Genomic DNA, 26,780 nt, shown 5'->3' with positions numbered 1-26,780 from the left:
AAAATACTCCCTCTTAACTAATGTCATTCAATGACCAGATCAAAAATCATTTCAGATAGGAAGCAATCATGTCACATCTGTTGTGCACTTTCCAAAACTGATATACCAGTTTATTGCTATAACAAAGTCATTTAAAATATGCAATTCAATTTCCTGATCATGCTGAAGCCAATGATGAAGCATATAGACATACAAAACCAGATAAGCAAAATTTATGCAGATAACAAATTCTAATGTACTTGATTTGGAAAAACACCAAATCAATATCCTAAAATAATTAGAGATCCTGCAAATAAGCACTCTAAAGAACCTGATATGGAAAATCCTAAACATAAGATTTTTACCAGAAATTTTTCACTCAAGATAATTAACCAATAAAGAGATTAACTTACCATAAAAGATCTAGTGAAAAACTCATTACCTGTAACCCTTGAGGTGATACCTCTGGTTATGCAGACTTGTGATCAACACTTGAACTTCCAGATCTTGTAACAGTTTTCCTTTCTTCACTAGGAATCCTCGTGTTGAATAGGAACAGCCAACATGTCAACACAAGTTATTCGAGGTTCTTAATGTGGCTGTCTCCCCGGATCTACGATTCATGTGAAGATATTGGACATGAGTCTTCGTGTTCCTCCGGAGATAGCAACCAGCAGATCTGTTCCTGCGACAAGGGAGTCCATTGGAGGCTTGGAAAGAGTGAGGCTTGATTTCGGGGAAACTTGTGCCATTTGTTTGGAGTGGTATGATGATGATGATGAACCGGTGGTTACTACGTTGCCCTGCTCACACTATTTTTATGGAGATTGTATTCTCCTCTGGTGCACATCCATCATACCTGTCCTATGTGCCGATTCGCAATGCCAACATAACCCTAATTTATTTTCTGTGCAATTCATTTACAGTACGTACTGTTCCCTACGATCAAAAGGAGTGCGTTCATGATGAGCCAATTTCAAATTAATACAGGATAAAAGAAAAATCAATATTGACTTGTACATAATTGACACAAAAATGATCATCTTGTGTTGGTCATTGTCCGAGTTTTATAAGTAATTCTATCCCTATTATCCAAATCTTCAGTGTCAATGGACAAAATGTACTTGCGAACGATCATCAAGATTTTGTATTATGAAATTTTGACCCATGCCAACTGATAATTACTTATTTTGGTTACAATACAAATAGTAATGTTTACTTTAATGTGAGTGACAAAGCATAAGTGTGTCACCATTTTACAGCAAAAGATCATAGGCCAACACAAAAAATAAGAGAGAAAGACGAGGTTGGAAAAACAAACTCGTTTGTACGTCTATGTTTTTTTTTTTATACGTTTATGTTGATATCTTGTATCTAAGCTTCCTATCTTGTTCTAAGTCGCTCCCATTAGTTGTGGCTTCGTAATAACTCCCCTAAGTGATCGATCGCGAGTGGCTTAAATCTAGTTGACAACTACAAGATTGACTTGTTGCACTTGATAATCACATAGCTAACTTGCGACTTGTGATGAAACTGATTTCAATTCACTCAATGCTGGCCGAAAATGAAAAGAAATAAGGGGAAAACAAAAATCAAAGGGGTCCGAAAAGGAAAGAACTTTAAAGATAGGGATCTCAGTATAATTTTGCAAACACATCCCCCAGTAATTGAATCAAACGCCTGAAACCCTGAAAACGTTAAACCCTAAACCCAAGAAATAAAACCCGCCCGGAAAAAAAGCTTCGATCTTTGCTCCTCGAATTATTATCTCAACTATCTGAGAGCCTCAATCACAGGTACCTTGTTCAATTCCAGTTCCGTTTCTTCAAAATTTGATATACTATTCATTTTCCTTTGCTTGTTCTTAGCTCAAACCCATCGGATTTTACTGGCATTTGCTTTATCAGAATCTAGAGGTTTAGCTATAATGAGTTCAAATGTTGGGTTCAGTTTAGTTTTTCAATTGTACCACGTTTTGGGTACAGAATAAAGATATGCAATTTCTGAAATTTTGAATACCCTTTATTCTTTTTCTTCAGAATTGAGAGTTTACATGTTTGGGTAAGCAAATGGCTCTGAGATATCGGCGATTCAGAGAACTCTTGAGACTTTTGCCGCAAATTCAATCTGGTGAGCTCAACCTCTATCTTAAGTTAACTTGAAGTTGTGTAGCTCTAAGCTTGCTATTGCAAAATCTTAAATGTATTCAATTCAAGTTTGTTACTAAAGGAAAGTTCTTTCAACCCGGAAGCAGTTAATCTTGCTGTTAGAAGTGAAATGAGTCAATTATAGTTATTGAAAAACCGTATTGTTGATACCCTTTATTCAGGCAATCGTTATATACAATGTAGTTCAGCCTCCAAATTAGTGGCACTGCCCAGCATTCCTCGAGTACATGCTTGGGAAAGAAATGGTACGAGGGTGCCACAGAGTAGGTATCATGCTTCACTTTAATTAAAACCCATTCTTTTTCATTCCAATTTAAATTATTAGTTCAATGTGTATGTGTATATGTGATTCAGTTATGTTGTGCTGATGGAAGATTTCATAGAGCTTGCCATTGGTTCTGTCACGTCTTTATCTCGATGGTTGTAGGCCCTTGTCTATTTGGTTTGATTGATATCTATGTGGGTCAAATTATTGCTTGGCTCGGTTCAAGTTTTATATTTTTCGTTTTTGGCTCTTGTTGTCTTTGTAATCGAAGCTTTATCTTCTAGGTTCTCAACCACTTCAGAAGTCAACTCTACCAAGGAGCTTGATCTTTTGTCCTTCATTAAATCGTCACTGGATGAGCCTGAAGGTACTCAAATTATGTAGACATTTCTTCTTTCTTTGCTAGATGATGGGGATTATTTGGTTTCTATGTGTAAAAATTTATATTTCTTATTTCCTGTTGAAGTAACTCCTTATTTCATTATGCTGTTGTTATTGTTATTTGTTCCTTATGTACTTTCTGTATTAACAATGTACAGGCCCATGTCATTGTTGGTTGAATAGGTCCAAAGGTAACAGAGATTTCCTAGGAAGAGATGGAACTTTCTTGGTTCTTGCTGGGCGGTGTGAAACTATACTAACAACTTGCGAATCTGTTATGATGTTAGAAAAATTGAAGTCACTTCAACAGAGGTAACAAAATCTAAAAGCATTAATAAAGTTTCTTCCACTTAGAACCTGAATAGTTAGTTGGAATATTGTTATTTTGTGAGATTTGTTTCTCTTTCTTAATCTTGTGTGCTGGGTGGGTATTCATACTCTCATATCTACTTGTGTGCTTTATTGTAGGTATCCTCAGCTCCATGTCATGGCTTTTCTGTCAGGCAGTTCAGTTAGTTTAACTGCTGATCGAAGCCACCTAACCCAATATGTAATGAAGGAATATGTCACGTTTCCTGTCATATTGTCCAACAGGACCTTCCCTGAGGTAAGGTAAAGATCATTTGGTTCAGGTTGTGTAAAGACATAAAACCATATCATCTACTTGATTACAGTCTTAAGCATGTGTAATAGAAGTAATTGGATCCTTTTTCCTAATATTACTATAAGAGTTTTTAATTGATTTGATGTAATCAGATGGACAATGGGGCCTGCTACATTTTGTTCAAAGATTTTGAAAGTCCAGTGTTTTACCATGAGAAGGACATTGATCTCACAATTCTGAACAAAGGTATGCTTGTCATTTTGCATGACATGGTTAGAGGTTGTTTGTAACAATAAATTTCTTCTTCCTAGTTGTCTATTTCCAATCTCTTCTACCTCTCTTCCCCTTCTTGTTTAGACTCTTGAGGGAATAGATCATATTTACTAAGATTGTTGCAAACAACTTCACTTTTATTATACATCTTGCATCTTTTTGGTATCTGCACACCAGTGATTCTATATACCTATTCTTTGTCTCATACGAACACATTTGCATGCATAGACTTATTTCTAGTTAAAGTTTAATGTTCTTCTTTGCAGCTGTTGAGGAATTTAATGTGCAAGATGATGGGAGAGCCAGGTCCAGAGATAACTTGAAAAGCACTTGGGCAAAGCAATTTGAGATTATCAAGGAGCCATATGTCCATGCTTTGAGGAACTTACTGTTTAACTTCCCAGGTATAGTCTCACTCTGCTTCGTTGACTTGCTGCCTAATATATGCGTTGGTATTGTAGAATTGGTCTTTGTTCCTTTTAAAATTTTGGTATAGTGTACTTTCACTAAGGAGACGGTTTCCAAGGTTTTGATGGCTTTGTAAAATTCTCTATAGGATATGCAAAAAAGGGATTTATAAATTGTAATAATCCTGAAGAATCTAATCTTCAACTAAGTCTATGTTTTAAACATCTTTTACTGCTCAAGTAACCTGTTGTTTATATAGAAATTTCTTTTAGATGAAGTCTTCTTAGATAATGATTCTACTAATATAATGGTAGTTTAGTCTTTTGATGTGTGATGTTTTGGAAAATAACTTTAAAATGCATAATCTAAAGCTCTTGATCTGGAAACTGGAAGTCCAGAGTTGATTGGCACCATGTCTATTATGTATATTCTTTCATGAAGTACCATCCGTAAGATCCATTAGATTAAAACAACCATGTTGATGCCGTTATGCCTTTATGGTAATGCATGATATTCTCCCCAAAGTTTATAGTTACTCCTGTGCTTAGTTGTATAAGCATCCATGTGAGCTTGAAGCACTAAATACCTTTTTCCACTACTTAATTGTTTCCATTTTGAGAAAGTTCATGTATAACTTGCCAACTTGGAGTTCTCGAAATGCAGATGTGTGCTTGAGCAGTGTAATGAAATTGATGAAGATCTGATTAGAACAAATGGACTTGCATATGTTGCTTGTCATATGTGTCACGCACATTTCTAGTATCATCACAAATTGCATTATATGATTGGGAATAGTAAATTAATGTTCTGAAATCATTTAATTACAGGTTGTGTCTCTGCGGATGAAATTGGAAACCGTCTCTTCCTTTCTGACAGCAGCCACCATCGAATTATTGTATTTGATGGAAACGGAAAGATTCTGGACTGTGTATGTATATGAAATTTTAGTAACTGATATATGGTTTGGTTTTGTAAATACTCTTAACTTCATTATCAGTTAATGTAAAGATTTAGTCAAAAGATATAAGCTACTCTGAATTAATAATCCATCATGACTATAAGTTTCTCATCTCTCAAGAGTAAACAAAAGGTAGTTTTCCTTGTCAAAATTGAACTGATTTCCTTTGGGATCATATTTTGAGTTCCTAGAATTGGCCTCATCAGGTTCTTCTTGGACATTAATGGCTAAGAAAAGTTCTTGGACCAGTTGGTTTCTTTCCATATAAGATTTAAATTGTCTCTTATTTAGTTTTCTGGCTATAGTGTCTTGGCTTGATAATCTGAAGCAATTGTTCAAGCTGCAGTGTAAACTTACTTTGTTTCTGTGCAGATTGGTTCCTCACCTGGTTTTGAAGATGGAAACTTTGAATCTGCCAAGATGGTTTGCCCTGCATCTTCTATTTATGATGCTACTGAGGATTGCCTATATTTTGTTGATTCAGAGGTATGTATTGAATACTATATTGCGTCACTATATTGTTTTATAACCCCGTCATTATATTGCGTAAGTTTTGACATACTATTTTTCTTTGTGCATCTTTTTATCTACTAAGAATCATGCCATCAGGAAAGCTGATTTGGGGAAGCGAGTACTAGAAACTCTCTATCCAAACTATGACGCCAGTAAGAAAAGTAACTCAATTTGGACCAGGATCATGATCAAGCTGGGTTTGAGAAGCAATGATAAGCGATCTGAAGAATTTGATGTACAATCACTAGTGTTTCCCTGGTACCTGATGAAATCCAGTGAAGGCAGCTTTTCCATTATAAACCGAAGGTAAAACATATGCCTTTGTTCTTATTATCTCTTCACAAAAATTGATGGCAGCTTATCTGTATTTGTTTTAACCAGTACTCCTGAGTGTTCCACGTCTATCAGAAACTTTCATGTCATGTTAGGAACTCTATTTCAGTGCTCACGACCAGTACCTTGGATTAACTTACCATGCAAAACCTAAAGCAGATGCATATGCTAATGCATTATGCGTCACAACCTGATAGTGAAACAGAGCCATTTATCTTTCAAATTGCTGTAGGTATTACCATATAAATGTGATTGATTGACTTGATGTGGATTCTTTTGAATTGACTTACCACACAAAACCTAAAGCACATGTGCTCCTTACATATGCCCTGACCGCATACTGTAATTAAGTCAATTTTCATAACTTTATATAGGTATTGATGTGATCGATTGACTTGATGTGGACTCATATGAATTAACTTACCATGCAAAACCTAAAGCACGTGTAAAAACTGAATATATGCCATATTGCCATAACCAGATAGTGAAATGAAGACATTTCTCATTTCAACTTTATGTAGGTATTTATGAGATTGATCGACTCGATGACGATTTCGTAGAATAAAATCATGCAAAACCTAAATCACTTGAATATGCTCATGAATATATGAATGGCCGGTTAGTGAACAAAGCTACTTCTCATTTCAACTTTTTATAGGTACTGATAAGATTAATTGACTTGGTTTTCAGCTTTGGAACATTATGGATCCTAAATTTGGCTTCAGGAGATATTGAACAAGTTGTCAAAGGTTTGACATATTTCCTGTTTGCTACATTATTTTACAACATGTGTCCGAGTGTAACATCAGGATGTAATAGGGTTCCCAAAGATTGTGGATGTATGTGGGCAGCAGATCATGGAGAAAGTATCCCTGTTGAAACAGATGCCACATGATTGGTTGCAACAGCAGACTAATACTGTATGTTCACCAAAGAGTCTCCCATATGCTGGTCTTATATCTTCATTGACCACCTTCCAGAATCACGTTATCCTTTGTGACATGGGTATGTTTTTTTCCGTTTGCCAATCATTCCTTAAATATTGGTCTATAAAAGTCAAATACTCATTTCATTTCAATTCCTATAATTGAAGTTGGACAGCAGATTTTGAAACTAAGTGAAGAATCTGGAGTATGTTCGACGTTCCAGTTTTCAAACTTTGGGCTCCTTGGATTGCCGTATTGGCTGGCTTCCTCCTTGGAGAGAGTTTATGCAGTGTATGTTTACAAAGAAAAACTATGCTAATAGTTCCTCCTGTGTCATCAGCTCCTCCTCCCTCTTTCTCCACTTGAATCACATATGCTATATTTAATGAAAATTTATTTGTGTGCATTCCCACTGCTACCTTTTATCTTTTGTCTTCTGAATCTTTTATATTTTTGATATATCATCAGTTTTAGCTTAGAAGCACAAGTAATAAGAACATGGAAGAATAATATATAGGAGGATTGAAAGTGTAGAAATGGGAGTGAAAAATCAGCTTTTTATCTTAGTACGTCATTATCTGGCTATTGTTTCAGCAGCTTCCAAGTTGTTTTCTTTTAATCCAGATTTTTGTATATTTTTGCTCTCATTATGCAGTGGTGGACATCAAGAAGAGATTGATCATCAGGAATGTTTCAGTTTGTTACCAGGTATTTTTCTTACTGTTTAAGACTTGAATATGCTTTGTTTGTGTAATCCTTCATTTTTACTTCACTATTATATTTGACATTTTGCTTCTATTTTCTTCACTTTTTCCACCGGGACTTGGATTTATTACCTTGCAATACTGTTTGAATAATCTCACAGTTGAGCGAAAAAGCCATATTTGCCAAAAGTGTAAATTTCAAATCGGCAGAAGTTTGTCCAAATTTCTTACCTTAGCTCCCTGTCTTATAATTGACTTCAAGTCAAGACCTTAAGATTCAAAGAAAACAATTGATTTGCTAAAGGATGCATATGATGCTTATATTAGCTATGATAAGACTCAAGGAAAAGATTGATTGCTATTTCTGTTAGCCATGCAGCCAAGTCTAGTATAAGCTTTCTTTGATCCTGGCGTTTTTTCATCTATGTAACAGGTAGAATTGGTATACAATTAAATGTTGAAATCCCTGTGGATACCGAGTTTGTAGAACAGTTGCAAGAGGGTTGTATATGGCGCCAGGCTAGGGGTGCTGCCACTGAAGTGTTAGGAGCAGAGGATGCAGGAGGATCGTCAGAGAAGGTACTGGCAGAGCTTAATTCTTTTAATTTTTGCCGTGGGGCTGTACTGGCAGTTGTGGTTTGTATTGCAACTTAGTCATCAAGATTATACTAAGTATTTTACATCTGTGCTTCTTGGAACTTAAGAGTTTAGCTGTTTGGTATTTGCAGGTTGGGGCTGCCCAACAATGGTATGATGAATTGGATAATCTTGCCTTTTCACTTTCAGCACCTGAATCAGAGCTGAATGTGGTAGATGATTGTACAACTTCGGATATAGGATTTCAAGATGCGAAAGTTCACATTGATTGTGCTGTCAATACAAGTCCTGGTACAAGTGAGGTGTGCACATCCACTGCATATTACCATCAAATTCAATTTACTTTTCCTCCCTTTTATATTGTTTTTGGTGGGTGGGGAAGGGGTTTCAGTCCTAAGAGATCTCGAAATGTTCTTAGGTTAAATAGACATCAAAAGTGCTCTCTGTTAGTTGTTACTTGTTAGTTTGATCATATCATACTTTTCTGAATATTACATGAAGTACCTGGATATCCCTATGCAGACAGGCACTTCTCTAAAGGATTTATCTTTTATCCAAACATTACCCCTCAGGTTTCTTACCTGTGGTATGAAGATAAAGTCTTTGAAGATTTCTTTTTTACGATTACCTTAGAAACGAATAAGAACATACTAATATTCGTATAGCAGTATAACTCTACTTGAACTCATATTGTTTGCTGAGATCTAGAAACATTTGGAGCAAACTGCAAAATATTTCGTAAAAACTCTGCAGCATTTACAACGCTTCCCTTGTAGTATGACTCCATTTGTGCAGGCGTAGTGGTGCCTGATATTGCCATAACATCCTCATTGTTGCCAACATGCAGGTCATTGTTTATGCAGCGTTGTATTTAAAACTTAGAAAGCAAGAATTATTAGAGGATAACCAGGAGAAATATGCGGCAAGGATAGCAGATATTCTGAACTCGGAGAGAAGTGGAAAGATGGGAAGAGATTCGTTCATCCAATTCTTGTTGAAATCAAATAGAGATTTGAGAGACCTCATCTTCATGAAACCTCTCCATGTGAGGGTGAAATTGGATTGCCTTGATCACCCAAAGGCAGCTAATGGAAAAGACATTATCCTAACAGACTCCAATATTGAGGTTAATGTATCACTTAGCTCGTAATATTTGATTCATAGAGGCATGACTACATATTGTTCTTTTGTTCTTGACAATTTGATTCTGTTGTAATGAGCATGCAGTCCATGATAATGCAATTATACTGTCAAATGGTATCTTAAAATATCAAGAGACTACCATAGTGTGTACGAACGCGATGTTGGCATCAAGGCAGGCCAAGAATAAGAAAAATTAAAGTGGAGGTTATGAATGAAATTACTTTCTGGCCTTTGTGCTGTGAATAATTTTAGGGTTGAATGTTGATCAAACATTATAATTTGACGGCAACTCTAAAAGTTGAGAACAGCATTACAACCCCCCAAAGTACTTGAGCTCCACATTTTTCTCTTCATTTTAAGAAAGGTTCACAACCTCCTTCTCCATGCTTTGCGGACACACCAAAAGATATTAACCCATTTTGGTTTATTGCCTACACTTTCCCCACTTTTCCAGGAAAAAGACCACAAAGGTTGTTTGGTGCATGCCTGTCATGGAACTTGTTGTTTTTGATTCTCTTCTCTTTGCTTGTTTCATCTTAATTTTAACTTTTCAGGTCATGTTTCTGCAACCAACTCCAACTAGGCTGTACATTTTTTCCTTCTTTTTTCATCACATGTTTAAAAACCCTGGTTCTATTTCATGTTCTCCACCATGATTTCCACATTTGTTTCTCGGGTCGATTCAATTTTTCTTCTCCCAGGATCAGTTTTGATCAGCAGAGTCTGCAGGATCCATACATTGAAGTAGAGGGGAAAACCATCTACTTCATTGTTAGGATCATACGCTTACACTTATCTTGTATGCATGGTTGCAAGGATTTGAACTAGTACATGAGATGAGTTGTTTTTCGTGCTTTTCATCTAAAACTGCTGCCAAAAGATCAAATAGTGGGAAGAGAGAAGAATTGTTGTCTCTTTCCGACAGGGAACCGATTAATAATGTAGCACCTGCTGGTAAGTTGCATTTTTCTCCTTCCTAGTGTTCATGTAAGCAGTAAGCACTATGATTGTTTTTTCATTTCGCCGATTGCCTTACACGATAAATCTTAGTCTATGCTTGTTTTCCAATTGCTTTAAATTGGTTAAGATATATCTATAGTGTCTTGGAAATTAGAGGTTTGCTGCATTATTGATGCTTCTTAATGTGATTTGTTCTATACATATGAACAGAAGTGCCTAAGGCCAATCCCCATTCCCTGCCTAATGAGCAAACCACAAACAATAGGAATGCTAATGCAAATGCCAGTAAAGATGGTGGTCATAATATTGCTGCACAAACTTTCACCTTCCGTGAACTGGCAACAGCAACAAAGAACTTCCGACAACAATGTCTGATCGGAGAGGGTGGATTTGGAAGAGTTTATAAGGGGAAGCTTGAAACAACAGACCAGGTAGGCAAAATGCATGTCTGATGAGCCTTTTATATTTCCTCTCCATTATTGCAAACAACTTTGCTTGCAACATTGAGTGGTGACCCTTTTGGCTTTCTTTTGGTTCAGATTGTAGCTGTGAAGCAACTTGATAGGAATGGCTTGCAAGGAAATAGAGAGTTCCTTGTTGAGGTGTTGATGTTGAGTCTCTTACACCATGACAATTTAGTGAATCTTATCGGATATTGCGCTGATGGTGATCAGAGACTTCTGGTGTATGAGTTCATGCGTTTGGGATCTTTGGAAGATCATTTATTAGGTACTACACTCGTTCTGTGTAAATTGCCTCTCTCCCTCTTACTCTAATATTTATGATATAAACTTGTGAAAGCAGATGGCAATGAAACACTGTAGTTATTATCTGTGGCAAGTTTGGAACCAATAGCTACAGTCCTGATGTCTAACATGTCGTTTTATTATATACACAGACGTCCCACCAGGGCAAAAGCCATTAGATTGGACCAAGAGAATGAGGATAGCTCTAGGAGCTGCCAAGGGTCTAGAATACTTGCATGATAAGGCAAATCCTCCAGTTATTTACCGAGATTTAAAATCTTCAAACATCTTATTAGACTCCGATTTCAATGCAAAACTCTCTGATTTCGGGCTAGCTAAGCTTGGACCGGTTGGAGACAAGACACATGTATCTTCAAGAGTAATGGGAACATACGGGTATTGTGCCCCTGAGTACCAAAGAACAGGCCAACTGACTGTTAAGTCGGATGTGTACAGTTTTGGAGTTGTGTTGTTAGAACTGATCACCGGAAGGAGAGCAATCGACACAACAAGGCCAACAAGGGAGCAAAATCTTGTGTCTTGGGTAAGCTTTTGTATTGATAACCTCAAACACCAATGTGACACTTCCTGCAAGATACTCATAGAGTTTAGCATATGCTCATATCTTAATATTTGGTGTTTTAACAGGCAGAGCCAGTGTTCAAGGATCCTCATAAGTATCCGGGACTAGCTGATCCACTTCTTGTAGGAGACTATCCAGTAAGAGCATTGAATCAAGCAGTTGCAGTTGCAGCAATGTGTCTTCATGAGGAAGCGCCAGCGCGTCCCTTAATGAGTGATGTGGTCAGTGCTCTCAGTTTCCTTGGGGTTGATGATGAAGAAAGTATTCCCTCCTCACCCTCACAAGCCGATGATGAAGGTGATGATGATGATAATCATGATAATGATGATGAAGACATGTCTGACGTAGAATACAGGAATTCAAAGGAAGAAGAAAGTGTAAAGGAACGCAAACGCGCTGTAGCAGAAGCCATAGAATGGGGTTCAACTTCAAGGACCAATGCAGCCTCCTCAAAGTTGGAAACTGCTTCTTCATTGCAAAAGTGATGCTCCAAACTAGATTTTATGTCCTTAAGATTCTCTTTTTCTGACACTCCAAATTGTGTACGAGCTGGCCATCTCAAATTGTAAGAGTGTATATATTGAGGAGAGCCCTTCTAATGAGGATCTTAAGTTGAGGACTTGTTGAAGACTTTTTGGCTTATCCCATGTTTCGATCTTATATCCACATCTTGACCATTCAGTTTATAAGTATTTATGAGTAGATCATTTCTGCAAATTTTCAGTCATATTAAAAATTGTTAAGACATTCATAAGTGTGATTTACCAATTATGAACTTGAACGGTTCATGTTTGACAGATTTGGTTCGTCCATTAATTTGATCTAGTTTGTTACCTTAACGATCACTGATTTGACTGAAAATTTGTATGGTTAATCTACACATATAGACCTAAAAACTGAACGGATGAGATGACAAAATGTGATCGAAAAATATGTCTTTTAAACCATAAACCGAAAAGTCCTTAACTAGTCCTCAACAAGGGTCTTTACTAGAAGGGCTCCCACTACAAAATGAATCGATGAAGCTATTTACGGACCAAGAATATGCGATGCAACTGGTTTCAAATTTTTTCTGTCAGAAAACTAGTTCAACTTGCATATGGTCTGCATATATGTATGTCGACATTGCTGAAGTTGTTGTATTAGGAGAGAAACCACATGTAACTTCTTTTTTGAGAAGCTCTTTACTATGTTCAGTGTTCATTATGAGTTGTTCATCATTCAATAACCACTTGCTTCAAAGTTTCTAAAAGCCTCAATACTTTATATCAGTTATGGAAATGACACTCACTATTTGCATGTTTGCATACTTGGTCTAGCCAGACTTCCAGAGCAATCCTTACCTCAGCAGCAAACAACCTTTACCTATTTGCATACCTTGTTTTGCAGACGATATATTCCCATTTTGTTCAAAACTTTCTTCCCACATGAACCCCAAACCATCTTTTTTATTTGTTCAGTGGTTTCGCCAGTTTGGCTCAAAGGGAACTTTAAATTCAAAACCAATGCTAACATTACTTGATTCAATGCTTTCTTCATGAAACCTGGGTTAGTTTATTCATTGTATCATTTTATGATCTTAATGCATGTGTCGTTGCACTATTGCAGCACCAAAAGAAACCTTCAATTTTGAATGACAATTAAAAGCTATGAAGTCTATATGTAATTCATCTTCTGAGAAAGTTCTTAAAGCACCATGCATTAGAGAAAAACATATGTGCATCGGGTATTAGTCTTTCATCTGTCCATTCCAGAAACTAGCACAACGTACATATAGTCGTAAGATATCTTACAATGAATCAAAATCGAGGATCATGGAACTTCTTTTGGATGGTGGCTAGTATGCGTGTAACTATGGTTTGAATATCTGGTTTTAGTGCTTGAAACTATGATCTATCTGGTATACACAAAGAAACACACTGATCATGGACAATCTTGTTCTACATGTTTTATCTAAAGCACACTGTTCTTAGCTTGTGAATAACATTACCTAGCTACTTGGTTACGGATATGTTTCTCCTCATTTGTTTTCTCGAAAAATAAAACATAAGCATCTAATTACCGAGCATGGTCTTAAGAGTGATGACAAAATTGTTATCTAAATCAAAACATGTTTGTTGCACAAGACATGAAACACGACTTAAGATCTTGGCTTCTCCTTCTCCTTAAAAAGGGACAAGAGTGACAGACCTTCACAACCTTAAACCTAACTCCAGGAAATATCACCAATAGCATGACCCTTACGTCCAAACCCAGCAATCAACACCTCGTCATATTCTCTTCAATGTAGTTTAGGCAACCATTGTTGGGCACAAAGGCAGCAACCTTCTTCACGGTCTTGATAAGCCGGACCCTAGCATATCTCCTAATAGCGGAGTTAGGCTGCTTAGCCTCACTTTAGACTAAATCATAAAGGTAAGTTTATCTTATGCAGCTAAAAAGTCCAGAACCTCATGTGCACCTCACCCATAAAACATGATAGCTAAAATTGCACGGGAAAGACACACCAGGATTATATAGCATCATGTATTACCAGAAACATTTTAGGTTCTCTTCAATTATCGACAAAGAACCAATTCCCTCACTTCAGATTCAATGGATCTATCATTTTCCATTAAATAAAAGTTGTCCATTATTTAAAACTAGCCGCTTCTATCACTCAAGATTTAATTGATTATCGCATTCCATTCACCAGAACTTGTGAACATTTTAACTTCTCTGTAAGTACAGATTGTTAGCCAAGACTAGCATTTAAGCTTTAATGGATCACGACTTCTCATTCAGCAAAAGAGCTCCAACATATCAGGTTCTCTTGAACTATAAACACAAACGTAAACTCAAAACCTGTCACCACTTGACTCCTGATTGAGCAGTATAGTAGCTAAAGCATTCCATGAGAATATCCCACTCCATAAATGACTTCACATCAAGTAGTCTCTCAACTAACAAACTATCAGGTTCTTGAGAATCACAAATGGCTAGTAAGTTCCCTCACTTTAAATAAAGGTTCATCACTCCTCACAATAAAAATAATTCAGTATTTGCACTGGTTTCACCCTAACAGCTTCATTAGTTTATAAAGCCTTTACCTCTCTAAATACCCTTGCTATCGGTATAGTTTCTTTCGGCTTTTGGCACAGTTAAAATTCATTTCATAATGAGTAATCATCAAAACTTAAGATAGACTATATGAATTTGTACTAATATGCACAAAACCCAACTCAAAAATAAGCAAATTCCACGAATCACAAAACCAACAATACTCATCAAATGAGGCAGCGAAGTTCAGCAAGCTAACCTTTGAAGTTGTTGGACTGCACAGCGAATACAATGCCAAAAGTCCGAGTTCAAAGAAACAAATTGAGAGCTGGTGAAAGATGGAGTTTGGTTTTGCAGCATAGGCTGTGCAACATGATAAGGTGCTACTTTCCCTTATCATAAGTTTCTATGTTTTGGGGCTCACATTCTGGACTAAGCAAGCGAACCAACAAAGCAGTGGATGAGCTCACAGATAAAGCTCCACAAGCTCCCCATCGAAGTGCCCTAGGAACTGTAATTCTGGGACCTGCAGAGGCATAGAGCCACAAATGATATGAACTTTGTTCACAGAAAGACAATACAGATATTATGAGTCATCTAAAAACCGGGAAGAACAAGTGCACAGGTGTTTCTGCCTAAACATGGCGTTATAACACGAGGATCAAAAATAATTTAACATCATTAAGATGCTTGTATGCAATACTCATAACTACTACAAGTAGCATACCATAATGCAATCTACAAAGAATCCAGAATCCAAATGCCCCTCCAACTGTAAAGATACCGGCAGTCTGTCTCATCAATCTGGAACACGGTTTACAATCCGACCTCATCAGCTCACCATCTAAAAACCCCAAGTAGCACCTCAATGCCATCTTTAATAACTTTTTGCTACAACTCTGCGCTTTCTTCACACACCCAGGAGAAGTTAATGGACTTATCCCACTGAAAAAGTCATAATAGCCTATTCAGTAACCCAATTAAGCTGGCAATTCTGAAATACAAGTATCATAATGCTACATTCTAAATGCAACCAAAGAGTAAATACCATCTTGTTCCAAGCTAAATACAAAGTCTACAACTTCATGCTTACAGACTTAAACACTACAAGCACAATTTTTCATCTTGTAAAATTTCAATGAAAGGATTGTCACTCAAATTTCTACTAATATGCACAAACCCAACTCAGAAATAAGCAAAACCTACGAACCCACAAAACCAACAATACTTGCACACATTCAAACACACTGAAAATTCAAAATGAAGCAGTGAAGTTGAGGAAGCTAACCTTTGAAGATGGACTGCACAGTGAATACAACGGGGCTCTTAATTTGCAGAGCCGAGAGCAAAGTCTGATTCTTTAAACTCAAGAATGAATTGGAAGTAACGAATTATTTTTTTTTGGAAGTAACGAATTGAGAGCAGGTGAAAGATAGAGTTTGAGCGTTGAAACATTTTGGAGAGAGCATAGAATGTGCAACATGCCTCTTCTTCTTTTCTTTTTAGAATAGGTTACAAACACAGTGTCGTTGATTCTTTAACAAACCAAACTGACTAAAATGCACTCAATTTTAAATGTACGTACAAGTGTGCTTCGTGTATCACTGCACCTTCACCAACAAAATAGATGCACACAACACAAAAACACCGAGCAGTGATCATTGATATGATGATGGGCGATGTAGTGCTATGCGTAAGGCAGTGTAGAGTCTCTAAAGTCTTCTCACTCTTCTGAGTGATTTGATGAAGATGCAGTATCCTTCTTGTGAGCCACATGGCTGTGCAACATTTTTTTTTTTCTGATTGCCGCAACATGCAACATGCAACATGAATGAACCACCAATATTTCATACCTTTTTGTGTACCATAAGGCCAATTTTGTGACGAACCAGTTAGCTTCCTTGGCGCATACTATTTCAGGTCTCTTAGTATCTTCAAAACAAGGGATAGTCTTTCTGCTAAACATGATGTATTAAACTCATAATTTATTATATACTTTTTATGAATGTCAACTAAGTATCATAAGTAAATTGCTCCCGGTTGTTCAATCATTTGATAACCAGAGTCATTCTTTGATAAACGATCACTATGAGTCAGACTTAATAGATTTGATCAATCATTTTTTCTGTTATTAAGGTGGAGAACTGAACTAAGAATTCTCAAAACGTTTCATCTAGATAAACTATGAAACTGTGATCCTGTTTCGATCATTGTTTTTCTTTTCGGTCATAATATAAAAAAAATATTTGAAACTGAATATTTTAATTACACATATTTTCGTTTTTATTTCAGATGAATTATTGAGAGAATAATAAATAGTAAAGAGAATGAAGAATCATCATCTTATTAATTGACATAGCACCCCATCATAAGATGTTGTATAAAAAACCATATCTTTGATATCATATTTTTACACTGGAATTAAGATTTCTTCGATTAACATTAGACCAAGACTATATGTCTAATATCCTACAACAGTTTTGCTTTTTAATTTTAATTTTCCCAAAAATTGACGTCATAACGAACTGTGGTGATATGATATCTACCGCCACGCCACCACTTTCTAATTAAAGAATATCAACCTCTCTCTCTCTTTCTCTGAATCTGATACGACTCTGATGCCAGGTACGTCTTCAATCCCAGATGGGTTCGTCTCAGTTTGACCACTTTGTCCATACAAATATTCAATCTTTTTACTTTTTTCTTTTCTGGGTTTGAATCTAATGCGCTAGCTATTTCGTATAACGGTATAGAATTTACATGCATGACATGGGTTTTACTGGGTGTGATTGATTCAATCGCTATTGTAAGTTTGTAGCTTTTTGAATTTCTGTGGGTTTTTGTGGTTTCAGGTTATTTGATGGTGGAATGGGCATTGGTTATATACAGTGTGTTTGGTATGTGAAGGTTGTGAATATAAAGAGGTGGGTTTTGGATTTGGGTAATTGAGTAGATATGAAAAGTGAATCCTTGAAGTGGGTTTTAGGTTTGGTATACATATTTGCTGTTGCAGCTATTTGGATAGCTGCTAGTTTTGTAGTACAGTCGGTTGTGGATGCTGGTGTGTCCCCTTTTCTTGTTACCTACATATGCAATTCATTGTTTGTGATCTACATTCCCTTGGTTGAAGCCGGGCGGTATTTGGAGGATTCGTTTGGAGGGTTTTGGTTTTGGAAAAGTAAGGAGAGTAGTAGTCCTTTGCGAGAGTTGGTTGAGTCGGAGCAAACCACTCTTCTTGGAGGGGGTGGTGCTGTTGCGAAAAGTGATGATGCATCTGTGCATGTAGAAGAAGGAGAAATTGGTGGACATGGAAAGGTTATTGATGGAGAAGTAAAAGTTGTGGCGTATGAGCCTATTAGGAAATCAACAAATCTGTTTGAAATCAATGAAGTTCCTGATAAGCAGGTGGATGAAAAAGGCCGTTGGACACGGACTCGAGTGGCAAAAGTTAGCCTATTAATTTCCCCATTTTGGTTTTTTGCACAGCTCACTTTCAATTTGTCATTGAAGTATACTACAGTCACAGTAAGCATTTTGTAATCTTGTCTTGCATGTCTTGCTTCTGGAGTTTGTTGTTCTGTTTGAGCATTTTGGTCTGATTTGTTCGTGGTTCTGGTTGCTTGCAGTCAAATACCATCTTGAGCAGTTCATCCAGCCTGTTCACCTTTTTGGTCTCTCTAGCATTCTTAGGTGAAAAGTTCACTTTGGTGAAGCTGTTCAGTGTTCTTCTTTGCATGGGAGGAACCATAGTTGTGAGCCTCGGTGACTCACGAACTACTCTAAGTTCAATTGCTTCAAACCCTCTACTAGGAGACATACTTGCTCTTTTCTCAGCAGCTTTCTATTCTGTGTATATTACCCTCATTCGCAAGAAGTTACCTGATGAGGATGATGAGGAAAATGGTCGTGCTAGTATGGCTCAGTTTTTGGGATTTTTAGGGCTTTCCAACCTCTTGATATTTCTTCCAGTTGCCCTTATACTGCATTTCTCAAAGTTGGAACCCTTTTATATGCTGACCTGGAAGCAGCTTGGTCTCATTGTTGGTAAAGGTTAGTAATATACTTATATGTCAAATGCCTTATGACTTGGGTATACCTGTACTAATGGATGCTTTCCTAATTGTCTATACATGGGTTCTTAGACAAGTAATACTATAGACGTCAATATAAATTCCTTAGTTACCAATTCTTTCTATGTTCACTTGGTCTTTATAAACCTATAGTAACTAAGATATTGTAATGCATCTGCCTGTGTAAAGATTGGAAAACTATATTGCCTCTAGCCTCTAGTATTATTGATTCTCTACACCAGCATGCTTATGATTGTTGTGTAGTACATGCTAAGATATGATGTGCTTTCTTTTTTGGGATGAATAAACCATCTATTTCCAGTGTACATATGTGATTTAATTGTTTGTTCTAGTTTCTATTTCTGTACAAACCTGAGTTCATAGCTTCCAACATTCTTTTGATGATTTTTACTTATTAAATTAAATTCATTTTACACCACTGAGGTTTTGAGTTGACCTCATTTCCCTCCCCGTTCTGTCAATTTTAAAAATTTACCCCCTAAAGTTTCTAAATTTCATCAGTTTTGGTTACTTGCTAGGATTCCGTCAAAATTGAACGTTAATTTTCACTTTATGGCTCACTTTAAGGGCTAAAACAATCATTTAACGGCAAAAAATCACACTTTAGGATCCCTTTTCTAAGATTCCGTGTTAGCATTTAACCTCCAAATTGGAAGAAATCTTAGCAAATAAGCAAGGCTGATGAAAATTAGAAACTTTAGTGGGTGAATTTTCAAAATTGAGAGAACAGGGACTGAAATGAAATTAACCCCAAACCTTAGGAGGGTAAACTGAATTTAATAATTTAATCAGAACAAGAAGCACGAAGGAAGTATTAGGTAGCGACTTGGTCTTTTGGATCTTCTGATTTCTGTCTGGCAATTTGATGAGGTCCTGCATCTATTGGTTTTCTCTTGTTATATATGGGATACAGATAGAGCTAGGGACATTGAATTTGCTGTTTAGCTACAACTTTGTTTTGCTTATCTAAGTTGTTAAATCAAGCATAATCTTTCAAATTGACAAGGTTGTATTAGACTTTGGTTGAATAAGCAATTGTAATTGTAATTTTTCGTTGGATCTGCTGTTGAGGCTTTGTGAGTTGAGATCTGGCATTTTCCTTTTTTGCACTGTTTAGATGCATTTAGATTTTCCCAAATTTAAATGTATAAATGAAAGTGACAAGATGTATAAAAATGTAGAAGTATATTCAATGCACCAGGCCACCAGCTATCAACGTTTGTTGAATAAGCAATTGTACATTACCACTTGTAATGAGTTTTTTTATTTGGTGTGGAAGGCAACAAATTAGTCTGGTCTTCACTGAAGTTTTTACTGCTTTGTGGTGGCCTTACTGTTTGTTGACCAAAGATTCTTCAAAATTTAGTTTCTGGCCTTAGCCTTTTTGTCCATGGTTTATGGATTCAGATGATCCTACATTTCAGATGTTTAAGCTGTCAAATCGAATTCTAAAACTACCAGTTTGTCACTTACAAATTGTTAACATACCTACTCAGTAGGATAATTATAATGAGGTGCAATACTGATTTTTAGCCTATTGGATGTTTTGTCTTAATCCTTTTAGTTGGGCAAGTCTCAAGTATAGTTGGCTTGAGACCAAGGAATTCAGCCAGAGCCTATCATATATCTCTTATCATGAGATGTAATCTCTAAGTACCTGCATGTACTTAATAAAATATCAGATGACTTTCGTCCCTATAGTACATAGACACCAGCATTTCATTTTCTTCACTATGCTATTGTGAATATATGGATAGTTGGTTGCTGGGCTAATTTCCTTATTTCTGTTCGTATATGTTCATCACTTCATTATTTTATAGTTTTTAGTACCCTTTCAGGGATTGAATCATTAGTTACTTTATTCAGCCTCAAACTACTGAGCTGCTAACTAAAGCCTAAAGACAAGCACTGTACAGCTTCCTAAGTTGGTTCTGTCATTTGCATATTGAAATTCCTTAGCTACCGGTTTGTTTGTCTCTCGTGACACATTACTCTACGTGACTAAGAACCTATTGAATGATTCATAGGCCTGTTTCACTGAGGTCCAAGCTTTTTGGTCTCTCTATTGGGCATCATATAAGCATGATGTGTCGAGTGTATACTAGCATGCTGAAAGCGTATGAGGTTTATTACTGTCTTCTTATTTCATATTGGACAATACCGGGTTACATGGTTTTTTTTTTTCATTGTTTTTAGGTTTGCTGGATAACGTTCTGAGCGATTACTTATGGGCCAAGGCTGTTCTTCTAACAACGACCACAGTAGCAACAGCTGGTCTATCAATACAAGTCCCATTGGCGGCAATTGTGGACTCAGTGACTGGCCACGCTCCTCATTTTGCTGATTACTTAGGAGCTGTGGCCGTTATGGTTGGATTTGTTGGCATTAATATTCCTTCTGATGCTTTTAAGAGGTCAAAAGGAGCTACACTAGAATTAGAGAATGGAAATAATAGAAATAGTAGTTCAATTAGTGAACCTGGTGGTTCATCAGGCAGTCCAGATTCAACTGCCCATTCATAGCACGCCTTTGTTCTGTGCATGTACAAAGTCAATATCAGAATTTTTAAAATTTTATTTACACAGTGCTTCTTATGTACTAAGCCCTTTTAGCAACTAGAATATTGCCATCAGACCCGAAAAAAAAAAAAAAACTAGAATATTGTCATGTATCACTAATTACTTTATTCAGAATTGTTATGATGTCTTGCATCTGTCATGTGATAGAAATTGGTCTAGTTGTAATTTCTTCGCTTTCACAAGATCAGTCTGATTTTTTCTTAAATCATAAAGTGCAATATGCAATTTGTCTGCTGTCTTTGTATTTGGGTTTTTTTCTTCTCTGAAGGCAGAAGTAAGATGCTTATTCTTACGTTATTTCTTTCTATCAGCTTACTGATGAATAAAGGCTTAGATTCTCTTAAATTCTCTGCAGAAGTTCTACCATTCACTAAAATACAAGATTCACATCCGATTCTTGCTTTAGATCTGTTCAAGGTACTACTAAAACTGTTGACATATGCTATTATCATGTTCTTTACTCACTTTTTTTCTTTTTTCTTTTTTATAAACATTCCTCTGTAGAAAAACCGGAAAGCAAGTAATGAAGAAATTACTGGAGTCCACAGAGATGAATGAATTAAGTCAGCCAAATAGGTGAGGGTGGATTAAGGGCAAGGGGTCAGAAGATAAAGATCATGAAGGATACTGATATTTTTCTGTGAAATCACACATAATTCTCATAAAAAATGGTTCCGACCTTGACATCAGTGAGGGTTTTGAAGTTCTGGATTTTGAAGCACAATTTTGTATGCAGATCATCAGGCTTTGAGAAATCATCACAGTATACTAGAGTTCCAAGTCTCCTATGTATTAATCGTGCCAATTGGACAATTGGTTACACAGAACTTATAAGAGCAACCGGAAGAGTTAGTTATCATTCTTTTGCCATTTTGGAGAGATTGTTAATCAAGACGAATGAACTAGTCAAATGTGGTTAAGAGGAGAGAGACAATGAAGCCTCTATTCTGAAACATACAATCTCAAAGTAGTGACTTCAAATCTCACCATGAGTGCATGGCTGCAATCTTCACTATCTGATTGTCTTAAACAAGATGGTTTAAAACAATATAATAGAAGACTGGTCTGTGCTGATAGAAAGGTTTCAAGTTTGGCATCTGTAATCACCGGAGTCCGGAGATCATCATAACAATGAACTCCATGCATCTGGCGCCATTTGTCTTAGCAATAACCTGTTGAGTAGGGAGACAAAAGGAGTTGGATTGAGCTATATAGGAAGAACTGGGCAGGATTGCAGGAAACATGTACTAAGAAACTGAGAACAGTTTTGCACCTCGCGCCTTGAACTTTGGAACAATCCTAAAACAATTGAATGGAATCATGAAAACATTCCTCCTACAGCATTAGAATGTAGTCAACCACAAAAATCCTTGATGCCCCAGCGACTTCTGCACCTTCGGCGGCGTAGAAAAAACCCATTCAATGATAGAAACAGAGAAGAGGAAATAGAAATGGTTGTCCAAAAACAGTAACTAAAGATCACCTGTTTGGTTTTGGTTCATTCAGAGTGTCACCGTATCCTACATATTTGCTGAAACGCATTAGAAATGTAAAAATATCAACTTCAGATACATAAACCATACTACATTACTACTTGCAGGTTTTCCTGCATTTTCAAAGATTTTCATAAACCATAAACCATACTACATTACGCCTTGAAAATGTAATGAAAGAATCTTTAATTCTTTATTGAAAGACGATATGGGAAATGGGCAATTCAAAGGATAAGCCTGTTTGTTTTTAAGATTTAAGCACGACATTATAGTTAAAAGAAACAAAGATCTTTGATCCCCATCAATGGAATTATCATTATGATTCACACACACGCATCACAATAGACCGTGATCAGTCTGATTATTGCATCTTTATTCCAATTTTCACAATGAATATATGATCGACAGCGTAAAATGCAAATGGGCAAATGATTCAGAAGGCTAATTTGACAACCTTCATAGAAATTCAGGCTACTTGACTCTAGATATTTTGTTCAAAAGGAATATGATAAGTGAAAAAAATCAAAACATGAATGAAAGTAAATAAGAGAATACTTAAGTCCACAGAGAAATAAAGAATGAAGTGAGCCAATTAGGAAGACAGATGAAGGTTGAGAAGTCATTGACAATTTATATGAACATGTTGTTACTTTATGAGTACTTCCATTCATCGGCTTGGTCATGAACACGGCATCCTTGTTCAACCCTTCTGCTGATCAACTTAATCTCCAGCAATTGGGCATATCCCTTCTTACTTAGGTTTTTTTTTTTTTTCCAACATTCAGAATGGCACCTATCCCTACATCACACAAACTATTGGATGTGTGATATCCAGCTTGGGATATTTAAATAAACCACATCTCTTTGACTATAACAAATAACCTGATGATATTACACTAGTGAGGATGCAAACTATTTCTAAAGGTGCCGAGGGATAGATCTTGGTAAGGCAGCCTGAATGTAGTTGGTTCCTCATCTTCAAACCTAGCACAGGGTTAGTAACATCATATCAACAACTTATACAGTTTCTTTGGGGCCAAATAGATGCGGCAATCAGTTATGTCAATCCCTGAATTCCCACAGGAGAAATATACATGAAACTAGCAAATGAGCTGAAAACCTTAAAGGGTGGAAGTTAGCCTTGTCTCTAAGGAGGTAAAACATAAGAAAGCCGACCATATGAGCAAAACCATTATTTGAGCATCCTTTCATTTGATAAAGCGATGTGTTTACAAACATAACTCACTCTTTGTGTAGGACCCTTTTTATGAAATCACAGATCCTTACAAGTGACCTCAATTTACAATCCAGTAGGCCTTGATCCAGTGTAACTGTCAGTTATAGGTACAAAATATATGAGCAAGAGCAAAGCGCCACACCCTCAATCTAGTAGGCCTTGATTTTACTTTTATGAAAGGAAGAAGAGTCCACATCTGTGTGCCTTGCCCTCCAAGGCTAATGTTATACCAACGTCTTCTACCTAATATGAACTAATCTGATCTGTTATATCCTTGTACATGTTTATTTTTTCTTGTACAGTCTCTTATTTTCAAAATACATTCTGAATCCATAGTCTTTTAGTTTCCTCATGAGTGCTTACAATATTTAGGTAGGGCTGCATATTTGGTCCGGTTCCAAGTCGATCCAATCCGATCCGATCAGAATAAGATAGTTTGAATCGGATCCTGATTATTGAAAATACAACTTTTCGTGGATCCAATTTGTTTAAGGAAGTTCGATCAGATCGGATCTTGAAAAAAAAATGTAAAATCCTGTATAACCATTGGATTGAACTAGATCTATAGTAATTTGTTAGATTTAGGGTAATGAAAGCATCTTTAGCAATGCTAGCCATTTTTAAGTAAATATTTTAGTCAAAACAGCTAAAATGTCATTTTTTTGGCTAGCCACTTTAAAAATACGTCTATATTAATGCTCTCTATTTTAGCTAGTATTAAATTAATATTATTCTTAAAATGAAAATTAAATAGTTTAAATGTATATATGTATTACATAAAATATCTTAAAACGAATATATTAAATTATAGAGAGCCTCGTCTAAGTCATCAATAGCTAGCGAGATAGTTAAAAGTTATAATAGTTAAACTTTGGCTAGTTTGCTGGAGCTCCAAAATATCCAAAAAACTAAACACGCTCCTTAAAATAGCTAAGGAGTCAAACTAGAGAATCTGCTACGCTCCCTAAAATAGCTAAGGAGCCAAAGTAGAGAATCTGCTAAAGATGCTCTGACAAGATAAAACACAAAAATGAGTTTGCTTCTTTTTTTTTCTTTTTTCTTTTTGTCAAGACTTTGTTAAGTTTGAAACTTTAAATTGCTTAATGCTTGATGTTATTTTGTGTCCAAGTTGGTTTGAACTTTTGCAAACTTGGAATATCTTTGCTTTCGTGGAAATGTCTTAAATTCTAGGCTTTCCAGATCCGAAAAAACCGAGATCCGAACCAGTTTTTTTCGGATCCTGTATTTTAAAATGCAAATCCGATCTGAAATAATTAAACAGTTCGGATTGTGGATCCTATTCTAAAAAAATGGATCCGATCCGAACACAGTCATACATGCATTTAGGTATGAGGGTAAATAAAGAAAGTCTCTGAAAGCATAATACAACAAAAACTAAGAAACAAAATAACTTGGCTCTAAAGCATAATGCAACAAAAAGTAAAAACAAAATAATTTGGTTATGCAACAAGATAGATATTGATCCCCTCAATATATAGTCAATGGAAAATTTGCGAATTTTTTAATCAGTAAAGGTAATACACCCTTATAATAAGGGACTTGAACAAAGCTTAGAACTTCATATTCAACAAACAACATATCAAAGTTCAACAAATCTCTTGGTTAATCTCTTCAAACAACTTAACCTACATGTCACAAATCAAGGCCGAACTCAATAATCATCTTCATCGTGCATGTCGGACAAGTAATTTAATTTTTCATGAGTGTCGGTGAGCCGTGGCCTGGTTGGTAAAAGTGTTAACTAACAAGTTTGAGTCATGGGTTCAAACCTCATTGACATATGTATGGTGTGTGAGTTAATTAAAAGTTTTTTAGGAGTGAGTTTCGCAAAGATCATAAAAACACCCTCATGATAAAACAACACATCGGTATCTGGCAGTGATTATATTAGGATCCTAACTGAGGCCATAACAATTGTTGTTTTGTTTCATTGTCTTACTATGGGTCGTATTGAGACATGTTCATTTGGGAAGAGACCTACATATATATGAGTTTGGATGTATGTTGAAGTAAAAGAGGCATGCAATGAAAACTTGCACTATATTCTATTGTTATTAAAGAAGCAGGGCATCTAGATAATTGCTTGATTTTTATGACTGAGGGCTTACCGTATACTCTTCTAGCTGAGAGAGCTTTTGCTGAAAGATTGAGATTATTGTTAGAGATGCAGAAAGCATAGAGAGCATAAACATTCTTAGTGTTAACCTCATCAAGGGTGTGACTATCAGGTTGATTAGGTTTAGAGACATTTTGTCAACTCATGCCGCTTATACTAGATTGCCTAAAGTTGGGAAAAAGAAGGACTGGGATGATGATGATTATGAGCTATCAGAGTCAGCTATCTACTTTATAAATAATGCAGTTGGTGCCGACATGTCATTTGATGATGAAGAACCTAATCAAGAACCTGTTGAAGAACACGATAAATGACCCACCCATTTCGTGTGATTGTGCGTCTGCCATCATTGAAGAGTGTACTACACTTTTTGTTTAGATATGGAGGTTTTAAGTTTTAGAGCTGTTGCTATCGTACTTTATGTTTATGTAAGCTTCTGACTTAGAAATTTTATGGTTTTTTTATGCACTTTATATTTGCGTCTAAGCCTTTTTACTTAAAATCATGGTGGTTATTTGATCGTAAACTTTTTATAAGTTACAGATATGTTGTGGCTATTTGATTCTAAACTTTATATCAGTTACAATTTTAAAAATAAAAATAAAAAACAAAAAAAAAACACCTCGATATCTGGCAGGAATGATATGTAAAAAGATTGATAGT

At 36.2% G+C, this 26,780-nt stretch overlaps 4 protein-coding genes and 1 pseudogene across 4 annotated transcripts; 3 read left to right on the top strand and 2 right to left on the bottom strand.

The window, feature by feature from the left end:
- Positions 1–618: 618 nt before the first annotated feature.
- LOC101310290 lies at positions 619–9,259 on the top strand. The gene is made up of 17 exons (XM_004292330.1): positions 619–743; positions 2,502–2,567; positions 2,697–2,779; positions 2,952–3,105; positions 3,262–3,400; positions 3,550–3,643; positions 3,937–4,074; positions 4,906–5,006; positions 5,409–5,522; positions 5,632–5,855; positions 6,573–6,631; positions 6,702–6,887; positions 6,976–7,103; positions 7,483–7,516; positions 7,946–8,091; positions 8,241–8,411; positions 8,957–9,259. The coding sequence occupies exons 1-17, from the start codon at positions 619–621 to the stop codon at positions 9,257–9,259; spliced, it is 2,265 nt and encodes a 754-aa protein (XP_004292378.1).
- An 829-nt stretch (positions 9,260–10,088) lies between these two features.
- Positions 10,089–12,026, top strand: LOC101309998 (serine/threonine-protein kinase At3g07070-like). Its single transcript, XM_004292329.1, has 5 exons — positions 10,089–10,206; positions 10,423–10,643; positions 10,752–10,941; positions 11,111–11,502; positions 11,607–12,026. Exons 1-5 carry the CDS (start codon positions 10,089–10,091, stop codon positions 12,024–12,026), a joined length of 1,341 nt encoding a protein of 446 aa, XP_004292377.1.
- Positions 12,027–13,681: 1,655 nt separating this feature from the next.
- On the bottom strand, positions 13,682–13,996 carry LOC101309703 (annotated as a pseudogene).
- Positions 13,997–14,953: 957 nt separating this feature from the next.
- On the bottom strand, positions 14,954–16,078 carry LOC101297497. Its single transcript, XM_004290170.1, has 3 exons — positions 15,869–16,078; positions 15,308–15,525; positions 14,954–15,106 (listed from the first exon to the last, which is right to left on the bottom strand). Exons 2-3 carry the CDS (start codon positions 15,453–15,455, stop codon positions 14,964–14,966), a joined length of 291 nt encoding a protein of 96 aa, XP_004290218.1. The 5' UTR covers positions 15,456–15,525; positions 15,869–16,078; the 3' UTR covers positions 14,954–14,963.
- A 1,212-nt stretch (positions 16,079–17,290) lies between these two features.
- On the top strand, positions 17,291–21,345 carry LOC101297203 (solute carrier family 35 member F5-like). Its single transcript, XM_004290169.1, has 4 exons — positions 17,291–17,327; positions 17,433–18,105; positions 18,207–18,630; positions 20,868–21,345. The coding sequence occupies exons 2-4, from the start codon at positions 17,536–17,538 to the stop codon at positions 21,191–21,193; spliced, it is 1,320 nt and encodes a 439-aa protein (XP_004290217.1). The 5' UTR covers positions 17,291–17,327; positions 17,433–17,535; the 3' UTR covers positions 21,194–21,345.
- The last annotated feature ends 5,435 nt before the right edge of the window (positions 21,346–26,780 follow it).

Source organism: Fragaria vesca, linkage group LG2 (assembly GCF_000184155.1).
Source record: "Fragaria vesca subsp. vesca linkage group LG2, FraVesHawaii_1.0, whole genome shotgun sequence".
Lineage (NCBI taxonomy): Eukaryota > Viridiplantae > Streptophyta > Magnoliopsida > Rosales > Rosaceae > Fragaria > Fragaria vesca.
The sequence above is the reverse complement of the archived record's forward strand: the minus strand, read 5'-3'. Positions and strand labels throughout refer to the sequence as shown.